The 14,654-nt window shown below is 35.3% G+C and overlaps 1 protein-coding gene across 1 annotated transcript in view; it reads right to left on the bottom strand.

Moving 5' to 3' along the window:
- CPLANE1 (ciliogenesis and planar polarity effector complex subunit 1) overlaps positions 1 to 14,654 on the bottom strand; it is a 117,015-nt gene that overhangs the window by 49,870 nt on the left and 52,491 nt on the right. Inside the window, 8 exon segments of the mRNA XM_063086134.1 lie at positions 41 to 165; positions 3,339 to 3,443; positions 6,665 to 6,719; positions 7,593 to 7,725; positions 8,906 to 9,072; positions 10,192 to 10,950; positions 11,142 to 11,435; positions 14,018 to 14,210. Of these exon segments, the coding sequence (XP_062942204.1) occupies positions 41 to 165; positions 3,339 to 3,443; positions 6,665 to 6,719; positions 7,593 to 7,725; positions 8,906 to 9,072; positions 10,192 to 10,950; positions 11,142 to 11,435; positions 14,018 to 14,210 (1,831 nt within the window).

A 14,654-nucleotide genomic window follows, 5' to 3' on the forward strand; every position in this document is an offset into this window, starting at 1 on the left:
ATTTTAGCACAAAGATATTATTAAAACTTCTGAATAAAACACAAAGCAAATTTGTTACCATATGAGGTGAAGGTGACAAAGATTTCTCTGATATTCCAGTGGAAAGTCTGAGATTTAGATGCACATCTGGAACCAACAGCTGAGGAACATTTAGAGGTTCATGTTCTGAAAATTAAGAAAAGAAAAATCAGGAATATAAAAAATGTCCGTAGGCAGGTCAGAGTGCAGCGCTGTTTACAACTAGTTGATCACAAGCAGTTACAGATTTCATTGTTCCTTCTGCACTCCCACTGCTTCACTTGGCTGGCCTTAAAACAATAATCATAAAATTAAGAAAAAAATGTTAAATATCTGTAAATAGCTCTATATCATTAACTTTGTAAGAACAAGTTAGCAACAAACAACATAAGATGTATTTCTTGAAAATCTAAGTAGAAGCTTCACGGGTATAAATTAAAGAAAATCCTATTCTATTCTAAGGTCAATTTACTATAGAGTAATTCATAATTGAATGCAGACTGACTATTGCATGAATGATTCACAAGAACAATAAAGAACCTAAAGTATGTCAAGAAAATGCTATAATTCCCTATTTCCATTTCAGATATATTACATCATGTTTTTCTACTTAGGAGAATTTCAATAAAGCCATATTTTAGGAAATTAACGTATAACTAACTTTTTTTACTTTCAACGGTTTCTTGTTATTTATTTACTGTTATTAACAGTTTCACTGAGATATAATTCACATTCTTTAAAAGGGTACTATTCAGTGGTTTTTGGTATATTCACAGAGCCCACAGCTGAATTTTACCACTTAAAATGTTTCAACATCTACATTTCATAGAAGTCATTTACTTGTTATTCAACAATAAAATAAACAGGCCTGTCACAGTAGGTCAGCAGACAGTTTAACTCTGTGTCTTTTGTTCTAGGACTCTAATTTTATTTTCTAGTGTTTACTTTTTTTATTTTTTACTTTTTCTGGCAGCTGGCTGGTATAGGAATCAAACCCAGGACGCTGGTGTTATTAGCACCACTCTCTAACCAACTGAACTAACTGGCCAGCCCCATTTTATTTTTATTACAGCATTACTTTCAAATTTCAGATGCAAAGTATAACTCATTGTCATATTCAATACTAAAAACTTGCTACCAAGGCTTACTTTAAACCACAAGATAACCAAAAATCTAGAAAAAAGGAAAACGAAAATATTTCAATTTTAATTCTATCTCTGTTAAGTCAATTCACCAACTTAACTGCTTTTTTTTGTATGGGTGATGGTGACCAGCTTTGGCATCCTGCATACATAATCGTCAGTAAGTCAAACTTTTTAGTAAATGAAACCTTTTTTTCAGAAAAAAAAGAAAGAAATCATACCTGATGTGGAAGAAGTGATTTGCTGATTCTTCCCACGTTCAGAAGCAATTTCTTGGGAAGCAGATTCCTTATCTTGTAGCAAATTAGAGGATTTGAGGAAAACAAACAAACAAAAATTTCACAAACACAAGAAAAAACTAAATATATGAATGCAGATAATTAGATATTGTGCATAAAAGGTGGTAGAAAAGTAGACTGGCAATTTAACTTTTAAATAATATAATTTCAGTTTTTATTATTTCTATCCTGGGCCTTCCTCTGGATGAATAACAGACTCCTGGCAAATAGCCTGCCAACAGCAGCAGTAGAAGCAAAGGCAAAGTACCTCCCAGGCTTTATCAAAGACATGCTCAAATAAAAAACATTTAAGAATATTTCTCAAATGCACACTCATCATTTACAGCAAAAAAACTTACACATGCTCAACCTCATTCAGAAACACAAATTAAAATAATGACTTTCAAAGTTAAAAAGGTTAGCTAAACTGCAGGAATGACAAAAAAAGGTTCTTATGAAGGCAGATACTCACTGAATCATTATTTAGAGGAGAAAAAACTGGAAACTACCTAATGCATCCAACAGTAAAAAATTAGTTAAATATTTTATGGTACAGCTAGAAGAAGGAATATGCTAACACTACTTTTTTGATGACACTGAAATGTTTGGCATAAGTAGAAATCAAAGTGAAATGAAAAGCATGCAAAATACAGGTATCTTTGTCATCCAAATCTAATCCACTTCTGAAAATATGTTGGATAGATGAATTTTCAGAAACCAGGAGACGTTATCGCATTATTTAAAGTGAGGAAAAAAGGTGGCCCAGCCCATCCAATTTTTCCAAACATCATTAAACAACTCTTAAATACCTAAATAACAACCTATCAAGGATTACTATATAATATAAAGCATTTTAAAATCACTTCCTACTATTCATTTAATTCATTAGTTTGCATGCAATAACATATCAGATAGGAACTATCTTCAACACTCCAGCAAACATGTACTATGTTTGTACTATGATGCAAATAACCAATGAAATATGTTAAAGAGACACTCTAATTTGCAAACATCCCAAGGTAACTGGAAAAAAAAATAATGCTCAGATCCATTAAACTCTCAGGAAAAACTAGGGAAGATAGCAATAAAATCTGATGATGAGAGTTCAAATAGTAAAGGAGGAAAACTATACTATAAACGGTGTCTAAGACTGAAAGAAAAAACAATATCAAAATGTTATGAAGTAGTATAATTATGGTTAATTTTGATCTTTTTCATAGCTTGCTAGATTATCCAAATATTCTACAATGATCATATATTACTTTTAAAATAATACTAATAAATATTATTTTATAATAAGATAAAGTTAGAGAGGGTTAGAAAACCATTTACAAGGTTCTGTACACAGTTAAAAGAAACTGTTTACTAAAAATCATAGAAAAGAATTACTATGACACAATGGGCAGAGCACCATAATGATTAGTCACATTAATGAGAAAGTCTGTCATGCAACATTACAAATAATAGATCCTCCAACACTTATTTCTTCTACTCTTGGACAACACGGTTAAATACCCCTCCCATACTAAACCTAACCCAGTCCTCTTCCTAGCTCAACTTTACTAGCCACAGCCCCAGACCTCTCAATCTTAGGCAATTCCAGCAAAGGCAATTAACAACACAGAGAATCCAAATTCAAAACATTATTTCTGCTAACTTAGGATGTAGTCCATGGCAGTTTTGAACAAAAATATCTATTATATTTTACATAAGTTACCATAAATTCAATTTCTAAAGTCTATACCAGAGTTAGGGAGAAGAACGTGGGATGAGTAACTAATGAGTAACTAATATCACTAATGAAAAATTCCCTTTAAATCATCTCCTTCAAGAAAAAGTCTAGATATCTTAAATATGTCAAAATATATGAATTTTTTTAAAAAGAAAAATAGCATTTTACCTAGGTCTGTATTTGTACTTGCATCTTGACTTCCTTTAGCTTTCTTTCTTACAGAGGCCATGAAATGCAATCCAGCTGAAGTATTCACATCATCTTGTAGCATTTCTTAAACAAAACATTGGAACAATCATTGAGAAGCGAACATATTACTATGAGCCCAGAAGCACAGTTACCTTACTCAAGGCAGGTAAAGTATAGGGTGCTAGGATATTATCAAAATGGACCTTCTGAATGGAGTACTGTGTAAGTTGAACGTCAAAGACATGGTGGAATCAAAACCAAAATTGTGGAGGACTCTGTTATGTTCAGCCTGGAAACCTAGATATTCTTCTAGCTAATAATGATCCAGTAGAAGCTGTTAAGCTGGGAAGTGATATGGTCAGTTTGAAATTCTAGAAAAACCATCCCATCTAGTGTGTGGAAAAGTGATTTGAGTGGATAAAATTGAAATTAGGCAATCAGTTAGATGAGGTTGCTATAGTGATTTAAGTAAGTATCTAGTAATGGTGAGGAATGAAAGACAGGATAAATTTAAGAATTACAAAGGAGGTAAAATAGGCAAGAATTGGTTACTGATTAGATGAGAAAGGGAGGGAAAAGGCAGAATTCAGAATAACATGTGTTTTGGAGCTAGGTTGGTACTAACACAAATGAAGATAGAGAACACAGGAGAAAAATCAGTTGGGGCATGTGAGACAATGAATTCAGACCTCACATGCTGTACTTGAGGTAATTTCTACCCAAGTGGCAAAGTTCAGCAGGAAATAGAATCAAAGTCCAAGTCTATTATGAGAGTTTGAGTTTAGATGTAGATTTTCCTGGGAGTTCACCCAGGGAGACTAGGTACAATGAGAGAGTATCAATTATAGCAGTATAATAAAAATATATTTGGTCCCAAGGTCCCAGCACAGTTCCTTAGACCTGGAATGTCCCAAGTGAAAGTGTCTTCTGTTATTCATAATGAGCCCCTTTTGGTCATACCTGAGTTTATGCTCATGAGGTAACTCTTGGCAGGCCCCTAGGATAGCTTTAGGATGGGGACTGGCCACCAGTGGAATCAACGACATGGATTACAGGGTTAAAACTATCAACTGTCTACCCACCCATCGTACCCGCCCTTCTCTAGGGAAGGGAGCAGTCTAAAGATTGAGTTAAATCACAGTGGACAATGACTTAATCAATAACGGCTATGTACTCAAACTTCAACAAAAATTCTGAAAACAAATAGGATAAGGGGGCTTCCAGGCTGGTGAATATACAGATGTGTTAGGAGAGTGGCCTGCCCAGAGGAGATATGGAAGCTCTGTGCTGCACACCCACCCCTGCCCGATGCATCTCTTCCACCTGGCTGTTCCTGAGTTGTATCCTTTATAATTAAACTGTAATCATAAATAAAGTGTTTTTCCAAGGTCTGTGAGTCATTCCAGTGAATTACTGAACCTGAGTGGGGGGAAGGATCAAAGGAACCCCCAATTTGTAGACAGCCAAACAGAAATGCATGTAGCTTGGGTACACTGTTTGCGGCTACAGTCTAAGCAGAACAGTTTTGTGTGACTGAGCCCTGAACCTGTGGAATCGGCTAATTCCAGGTAATTACTGTCAGAATTGAGTTGAATTGTAGGACACCCAGTTAGTGTTAGAGAATTGGAGTATTGTTTGGAATGATATAACACACATCACTGGAATACTATGGAGTCATTAAAAATAACATTATAGAAGACTATCTAGTGATATGGGAAAATATCTACCTTAATACTAATATGTAAACACAAGTAAGTTATAAACAAATACAGGAGATAATTACTTTTATTTTATGAATATCCCTACATATATACATTTGCAAATACATATACATATGTGTAGAGACATTCATAAAACAAAGCCTGAAAGAATATTAACACTAGTTATCTCTGGGTAAAAAGATGATGGGAGATTTTAATATTCTTCTTTTTCCCTATTCTTATTTTCTAAATTTTCTCCAATAGCATGTATTACTTTTACAAAGTGAAAAAATATATTATTAAGAGTGAAAAAGAAAGTGGTTTTAAGACAAGTGAGCGGGAAAGGAGAATACCAGATGAGTGAGGAAGCTGAGAGACTGAAGCTAAGCAGGTCAGTTAGGAAATGGCTACTGGCTTAGGTGAACAGTGGCCTGATTCAGGGAAGTAGCATGGAGGAAGGGAGCAAGGATAAGGGTGAGGACTAAGTGAGTGCAGGGGAATAGAAATGAGGGATAAATCAAGGGTGACTTCCAAGGTAAAAATCTGGGCCAATCAACATAATGGTGATATCACTAACAGGAAGATGCCAATTTAAAATTTGAACACATTGAATTTAAGGTGAAAGTAGAAAAGAAAGATGAGAAAGACTACATGTATATTTGAGTATCGAAAAAAAAGTTTAAGAACTAAAGTCATTAGAATGAATGGCCCTACAAGCAAAAGAGTGAGTGAATGTGTGTGTGTGTGTGTGTGTGTGAGAGAGAGAGAGCACATGCACGCATGTGTGTGTGTGTGTGTGTGCATGTGTGTCTGCATGCATGAATTACTGAGGAGAAAGACTTAGGGAATACAAACATTTGACTCAAGAAAAAAATAATTTACTATCCATAAATGAGTTCTCTTTTCTGAACTGATTCCTCAATTTTATTTATTTTTTATTTTTTTATTTTTTTTGTGACCGGTAAGGGGATCGCAACCCTTGGCTCGGGGTCGCCCGCACCGCGCTCAGCCAGTGAGCGCACCGGCCATCCCTATATAGGATCCGAACCCGCGGCCGGAGCACCACTGCACTCCCAGCGCAGCACTCTCCCGAGTGAGCCACGGGGTCGGCCCCCTCAATTTTAAATATACATGTATTTTCTATGATGAATTCAACCCTAGGCACATTCTTCCATCATTTCCTTTTAGACCTTAAATATCTTATTTGAGATTCTAATTAATTGTATTAATCTACTATAAGGGCCTACAAACTTTTTCTGTAAAGGGCCAGATAGTAAACATTTTAGTCTTGTGGGCCATGTGGACTATGTTGCAACTACTCCACCCCACTGCAGTGTGAAAACGATCATAGATAATGCATAAACAAACGGGCACAGCTGTTTCAATAATACTTGATTTACAAAAAAATAAGTGTGGTCTAGATCTGGCCTGCAAGCCATTGCTTGTCAGCCATTGCTCTACTGGATAACACATCAAAACACATACACACACTCCATCTTGTCACAGGCAACATAAAATAATTTAATCTTTTTATACTGCACATATTTCTAGAAACCTGTTTTTTAACTCTAAACTTAGACAATACATTATCATGCACATACATACCAAAAGGAATGTCAAAGTCATCCAAAGGCCGGGAACCATGATGTTCTTCTTGTTCCTAAATGAATTCCCAAACAATCAATCTATGATTGGTTCAAAGACATTTATTATTTTGGAAAAAATATTCAATACCTATGAAAATTGTTGCATTCTTAGGTTCAGGTTCCATTTCTATCATTCTAGGTATAATTATTTACTCTATCAAAGTAACTCTACAAAAGAGTTCATGAAATTACGTAAGGCAAACAATAAAAAAAGCATTACCAATTTAATGCAAAGTTACTAAATTGCTATGTGCAATTCTCCACTGCAAACTAGCTTTGATACTCAAATAATACCCTCCTCGTCCTGTCAAAATCTTTCAAGGACACAACGAGAATTTTTATTAAGTGCCTCCAGATGTGTTTTTGATAACATACTGAAAGAGCATGCCTTCTAAAAATCCATGTAAACAAAACTTTCTTTTTATTTAATCGGTTGTTGCAAAAATAGCTAAACAGACAGTCACTAAATTTAGAAGGAATGCTTAAAAAGATCTGACTTAAAACATAGGTTACATAACAAACCTATGTTTGGGAAATCTTAGAGGCACCTCAGGGATAGGTGAAACTGTAACAGAAAAAGCCCAAATAACATACCATATGTATTAAGATGTCATAGAAGAAAAGAATGATTTCAAATATTAAAAAGTCACACAGGCAGATAATCTAAACTGATTGTTGATTTGCCATTGAGTTGCTTTTCACATTCACAACTATATACCTACTGTTCTGTGGAGGGAGGCATCAGGGATTTATGTGTGCTGAATGATCTAAGGATTCTCTTAATCATAATCTGAAGCTGCCAGCAATCAGACTAGATAAACCACAAAGACATACCAAACTCTGTGTACACACAAATCAGGGAAGAATCTATAGTAGTTGTTGTATACCTTGGGTTTCACAAAGATTTCTGAATCATCATTATTAATGATGGAATCCTCTGGTCGGAAAGTTACATTTGGTTTTCTCTTCAGTTTTTCAGATCTTTTTTCTTGCAGGTCCTTCTCAGCTCGTCTTCTTTGCCTGTTAAAAACAATAGCATAAAACATTTTTACTATCAGAGTAACATCAGTTTCTCATTTGTATCATGCCATACAGGGAGACAGTTATCAAAATTATGTTAATAAATTATTTTCAACAGCATTTAATTAAAGTAGCAAGATAGTCTGCTAGAATACAATCAAATATAAGCAAAAAAATCAAAGAAATGTAATTTTTATTTCTAGTTCTTCTACTATTGAACTATTATTCTGTGTTAGTCACTGGAATCTCAGGACAGGGTTACACCTTTTAGGTGATTTTCAAACTCTTTCCTGTAGATTCAAAGCTGGTATCAGAAACCCTATCGGATACCTCCATTTGCCTATTTTAAGACATTAAGCACACCTGGTCACCTGAATGAAATCCTGGCAAGGAGGAAAAAGGTCCAGAAAAGTTAAGCAGCAGACTTACTTTGAAGAGGGAGTAATTGGAAAAGATGAAAGGAAGGAACCATTTCTGTAAAGACAGCACTGGTAATGGATTTTACAGTCTGATAAGTGTGAAATTTTAAAAGTATTTTCAAGACTCAGTAATTATCTATCAATCAATACATGTATTGAACATTCATTATGGGTAAAACACTATAGGTGCTCTTCATTATAAGTCACAGCATTGCTTTTCACATGTACATTTCTTAGTGTCCTGAAACAATTTGCATCACCTACTCTACTGCTTACTGTAACAGTCTGGAGAACACATTAAGATGAATAACAGAAAATATTGGTTCAAAGCATTGGAGAGTATATGGAATTCTGTATATCAGATACGAGAGTATTTCAAAAAGTTCATGGAAAGATTCATATTATCTTTTAATTCTATTTTTCCATGAACTTTTTAAAGTATACTCCTCGTATTTGTGCTGGAAAAGATGACTGCTCATCCTAGTAATAAAAACATGTAAAAGAATCATTCAGCTCATGAATTGTAGTAAAGAATCCTTAATAAAATGGTAAAAATGTTAGTATTTATCTCACAATAAAGGAATTTTCCTCGTTATAATATGTGCTCAAATGCATGACAGTTGACAAAGAAACAACACACACTTGTGTTTAGGCTAGTACGTGTAACCAGGTAATTTCCGTCTTTATGACTATATGATTATAAGTAATAATGAACTTGCTGGTACACGATATTATGAAATAAAGTTTCATTTAAAACTCGCCTTTTTTTGCTGTCCTTTCCTTGTCTTACTTCAGATGGTAATGTTTTGACCTTTAGAAGCTGAAGGTGGCCAGAATCACCTTTTTCAAATAAATTCTGTTTTAGTTTCTGTTGGCTTTGTTTAAATGCAATGAGGTTTTCAAGTGGGATAAGTTCTGGTTTTTTGTACTACAGGAAAGAAACAAAGCATAATTATGAAAAATTACAAACTCAATTATAAAATCTGTAGACAAAAAATCGAGAAAAACATTTGTTCAAATTAAACCAAGATGTGCAAGGGTGAGATCAAATCAAATATAATAAATTGACTGGGACTGGTAAGATGAGTATCCATATCTTAAAGAATAAGTGATTTTAGAATGCTAAAGGTTTCAGTTGAATCATCCTACTTCAGAGAAATTAAGCTAAAAGTACTCATCTTCTTAATTTCACTTCAACATTAAAAATCCTTCTTATAATTATAAGTGAAATTATTTAATGCCTAGCATTTAATTTAAAATTATTTGGAACAGAGAAGATGCAGAGGCATGAAGACCATGGATGCAACAGATTAGCAATATACTGATAATCCCTGAAGCAGAGGAATAGGAACTTGGGGGTTCATTATACCATCCTAATAAAAATTTAATTCTTCTCAAAATGTCCACTTTTTCATCTGTTTAATCCTTCCTTCTTCTTCATAATATGTTAAGAAAAGGAGGCATGGTAAGCATTTTTTTAAGGAATAACCATCTCTTTCCCCAGTACCATCTTCAAATCTTAAAACTACACCAGAGAGTGAATTACTCAATTACCTCCCTAAAATGGAACTACTTACCTACAAAAGTAGAACTTATATAATTTGAATTTCATAAATCAAAGGTTACCCACATAAAGAAGATTCAGTGGGTTTATAAAGCTTCCGTTTTATTACATGCACAACTACTGACAGACCTGGGTCTCTTTACCAGTTTTTACCTGTAACAGATTTGAAGCCAATCAACACACACACACACAGACACACGAATAAGAGTGCCTCGTAATTATATTTCACTTATTTCTTCTCTGAGCATAAGAAATATCTATGAAACAGTGCAGTAAATTCTGGTATTGATGGACCAGAAAAACCTAAAACATTTAAAATATACAATTATTATTTTAAACAAGATTTTTAAAATGTTATGTTCCTATAACAGAAACATTATTTCAAAAAAAGAAATGTGCAAGAGCTTTTTATTGAACATATAGTATTTATGGTATGAAAAATGCTGAACTCTGCTTTTGTGTCACCTAGCAAAAAATCCTCACCATAATTTCTGGGTAGAGACATGAATGAAGTAGTCTTGGGTATTTTCTTTCTTCTACTACAGTTCTGATAGGTGTTGAGGGAACAGATGCTCTTGAGGTTGATGAAAATATACAAGGAGGTTTAAGTGGCAGGTGTAATGATGGAAGTCCAAAGGAATTCTGAGGAGATGTCTCAAGGGGCCCTGACTTAACATCAAACAGTGTTTCCGTTTTCATAAATACTGAAGAGTCCTGTTGAGGTGTCACATTTTCTCGTCCAACATACTGATCCCAGTTCATGTGCTTAGGGATTTCCGTAGTTACAGATTCTTCCCATTTCTTCTGCTCAACTGTTTCGTTTATGGCTTCAGTATCATACTGACTTAAATTCAAATGGGATACTGAAGTAGTATGTACTACTCTCTGTGGCAGAGGAGGTTGGAAGGAATCAGATAATCCCCAAGCCTCTCTTGGTTGTGGCAGAGGCCTAAGGGGAACTTGTGGAGCACTTCCTGTATGTAAGGAAAGGGGCCTGATTTCGTGCTTAGACTGAAATTGAAGCAAAGGAAAACCACCACCAGGACTAAAACTTTTTGCAAGAGGGAGAAGTCTAGGTGTCTCCTGAATGGCAGAAGGTGTGGACAAAAGGTGGAGGTGAGAATTTCCAGTGGGGGCTGAGGAAAACAAAATGGGTGGTAAGCTTTGAGATGCTGGAGTTAGTCTTCTCTTCTCGGGTTGGTCGTCTAATTGACATAAAGGAATATTCTCATGTGGAACATTCTGGAAGAGAAAAAAATATTATGTAAGTTTAGAATATATTACAAATTCCTTATTTGGTAAACGATGTTCGGTATGTTTTGGAGGTGGTGGAATGGAATAACTGCTAAAAAAAAAGGTTATTTACTCAAATAACAAAAATCTAGCCAGCAATTAAACTACAAGGACATTAATGGTAGTTTTACATGCATTACCTGTAAATTTCCATTATTATTTTGATCAGATTGAATAATTCCTTCATGGCAGTGTGGGCTGTTCTTGCCAGGCTGTCTGGTGTACTCTCCTATGGACTGTGGTTTAATGAAAAATCTCTCCTTAAGATTTCTACTGCTATCTTCAACATCACCACTCCCTCTTATGGGGTTTGATACTTGGCTTTCCCCTAAATGCACAGAATGAGACTGCTGTAGAAGTTGATGTATATCGGGGAGGTTAGCAAAGGATGATCCTACTATTTGCATTAGGCTCATGAAGTTGATCTGCTGCAGCTAGAATAAAACAAAAATTAAACAGATATCTTAAAATATAATGAAAAAAATCTAAAGAGTCAACAACAATCATTGAGTATTCTACAACAGTCATACCTTATTCTCAGTATCTGTCAGATTCATGAATACTGAGCAAGAGGCAGAGCCAGGAGAGATTTTTTTTCTAAGAAGAGAAAAAAAAAAGTATAGCTTCCTGTCAACTGGGAATATGAGCACTAATTCACAAATGAGACTTGGGACTATCTGTAAACCAGTTTATGTAAACTCCTCAGAGATCATAAAAGAGTGACCTGATGGAGTGGGGATAAGGATAACTAAAGGATTCCCAGAATAGGTGTGTTTTGAACAAGTTTTCAGGAACAAAAAGAGCAGAAAGTAGCACATAGGTAAAGAGCGAGGAATTCCCTCACAAAGGCTAACTCAATGAAAGACAAAGGCAGGCACCAGTGGTTCCCAAACTTTGCTGCAGATTAGAATCACCTGAGCAGCATTAGAAATTCCCAATGGCCAGGTCACACCCCATATCAATAACATCCAAATGTTTGGGGATGGGAGCCAGGATCAGTATTTGTTAAGATGACCAGGTGATTTCAATGTGCAGAAAAGCTTGGGAACCAGAAGCAAACATGTTGGCTTAGCTGGAATAGGAGATTTATATCAGGGATGATAAGATAGGCTAGTGTAGTAGTTCCCAAACTTTAACATGCCTCAAAATCATCTGGAGTATTTGTTAAACCACTTTTGGCTGAGCCCCACCACCAGCATTTGTGATTCAAAAGTTCTGGTATGAGGGCCTGAGAACTTGTATTTCTCAGATATAAGTGATGTTGTTGCTACTGGTCCAAGAATCACACACTGAGAACTACTGGACGTGTGAGAATAAGGTAGGAAAGGGGAGAAGGTAAAGGCTGGTAGTGGGGTCTTCCAAGGCCAACAGAAAAATCTGCACATGATAAAACAAACCAATAGGGGAAACACTGCAGGTTAAAATAAAATGTAATTTCCCTTTGGATCCCCACCAGCTGCCAGAAAAATAAATTTTAAAAATGTAATTTCCCTTCAATTTTAAAAGAAATACACAGTTATTACAGAAAAAAAAGCAGTGAAGTATAAAAAAGAAAATAAATATCATTCATAATCCTATCCCCAAAGATAACCAGTACAGTATTGACATTTTAGGGTATTTCCTTTCACTCTCTGTTTTTTTTTTTTTTTTTGGTCTTTTTCATGACCAGCACTCAGCCAGTGAGTGCACCGGCCATTCCTATATAGGATTCGAACCCGCGGCGGGAGCGTTGCCACGCTCCCAGCGCCGTACTCTCCCGAGTGCGCCACGGGCCTGGCCCTCACTCTCTGTATTTTTGAAACAGATTAATATCATATAGTATACAAATTTGCACCTAAAATTTACTGAAGATTTTTATTTTTTAATTTTATCATTACACAACATAAATATTTTTTGTGGCCCTTTACCAATTTCTCCCTATAAATAGGAGAATAACAGTATTAAAATATATCTGAAGAAGAGCATCCTAGAAAATGCATCTCTAAAGCAATGGAAGTATTAAAGCTAAGAATATAAGACTGGCTACAGCTATAGAAATAGCAAGTGGCTGTACTGACACAGTGTGGGCAAAAGAATCAAGAGGACACAGTAAAACAGATATGGGTAATGACAGAAGGCAAAGATGACTCTTTAAGACAGTCATTCTTAATCGTTTGTGGCCATAAGAATTATTTGGAAAACTTGTTAAATATGCAGGACAGTGACTAGGAAATTCCCCAGGTAATCCATAAAACACTGTTTGAGAAATGTTTCTAAAATTTTAAGCTGGCAGAACAGGTAGTATTACTAAACAGAAAAGGGAAAGAAAGGACTAGACAGAAGAAGAATAAAATCAGTTTCAGTAAGTTTCATGGGATAGGTTGACATGCTGAAAAAGTATTTTCATCAGAGCTGGTAAGTTCAAAGAGAAAATCACTGCCAAGAATCATCAATATAAAGATGGTATATTACATCACATAAAAGGATATGAACATGAACATAGAACAAATGCACAGAGGATTAGATGAGGGAAATTAATGTTTCAAGAATAAAAAAGGGAAGAGAAATAATTAAAAATTGTTAGTAGATGAAGAAAAGGAAAACCAGGTGAGAAAAAGATGATGGAAGTCAAAGTGAACAATAATTTGAAATGCAGCTGACAGTTTCAACCCAAGCAAAAATTTGATCTGTGGATAAGAAATTTAACATGACAGGTTGGGTTAGAAAATAAACTTTGGGGACTTCTGTGAAGGAGCCTGCTGGTCTGATAACCCCACCCCACCCCCCACCTCAGGTCTGTGAACAGCTGCATCCCAAAAAGTTCAACAAAAAAGAAGTCATTATGAGAAGTAGGTAGCTCAGCCGAGACTCCTGGCCCTAGACTTATGAACTTTTGAATGACAAATGAAGAGTGCCCAAATTAGAGAAATGCCTGAAATTTAATGTTAACTGGTCCATTTCTGGAAGTTTGTTAATATTTTAAAACCCTACACACATCAGGTTGTAGATTTACTTACTTACATAGAGATGTGCTCACCTGAACTAATTTAAACATTTCATCTCGGAGCATCTGCCTAACAGAATCTGAAGAATCTGGTATTTCAGCATTGTGTTCATTTCTCTGGGTCTTCTGAGGTGTTGGAACAGGTGTTTGTGAAGCAACATTGATGCCATTTGATACCAGAGGTGGAACTGAGGAAGACCGATCTTTAAATGCAGAAATCTGAGCACTATGTGGAAGCATTTAAATAAAAAACACACATTAGTCAACAAAAAACAAATTGGATGTCTATGATCTAAATACTTTGATTCCACTTTTTTCTTCAAATGTAAAGGTTATTCTGGTAGTTTCAGGAAATTTAAACGCTAAAGCCTATCTCTAGTACCCATCAGCCACCAGACACATTTGTCATCAGCACAATTTTTCATCTGAATGCTTTTATAAAGGGACATATATCGTCTAGTCAGCAATGGTCCCCTCCCTATAGTGTTACAACTCAGAAAAGTTCATGCACTTATATTGCTTGCCTGGTCCCTGTAGGCATCTGAATTTGAGACCAGTATAATCATTCTGATAACTGTACAGACTTTGTAATTTGGCGTAGGAATAAATTTTTTGACTAAAATTAATGATCCAGAATAGAAGTAAGAAAACTGGAAAAAGAATGGGTTAA

Source organism: Cynocephalus volans, chromosome 2 (genome assembly GCF_027409185.1).
Source record: "Cynocephalus volans isolate mCynVol1 chromosome 2, mCynVol1.pri, whole genome shotgun sequence".
NCBI lineage: Eukaryota > Metazoa > Chordata > Mammalia > Dermoptera > Cynocephalidae > Cynocephalus > Cynocephalus volans.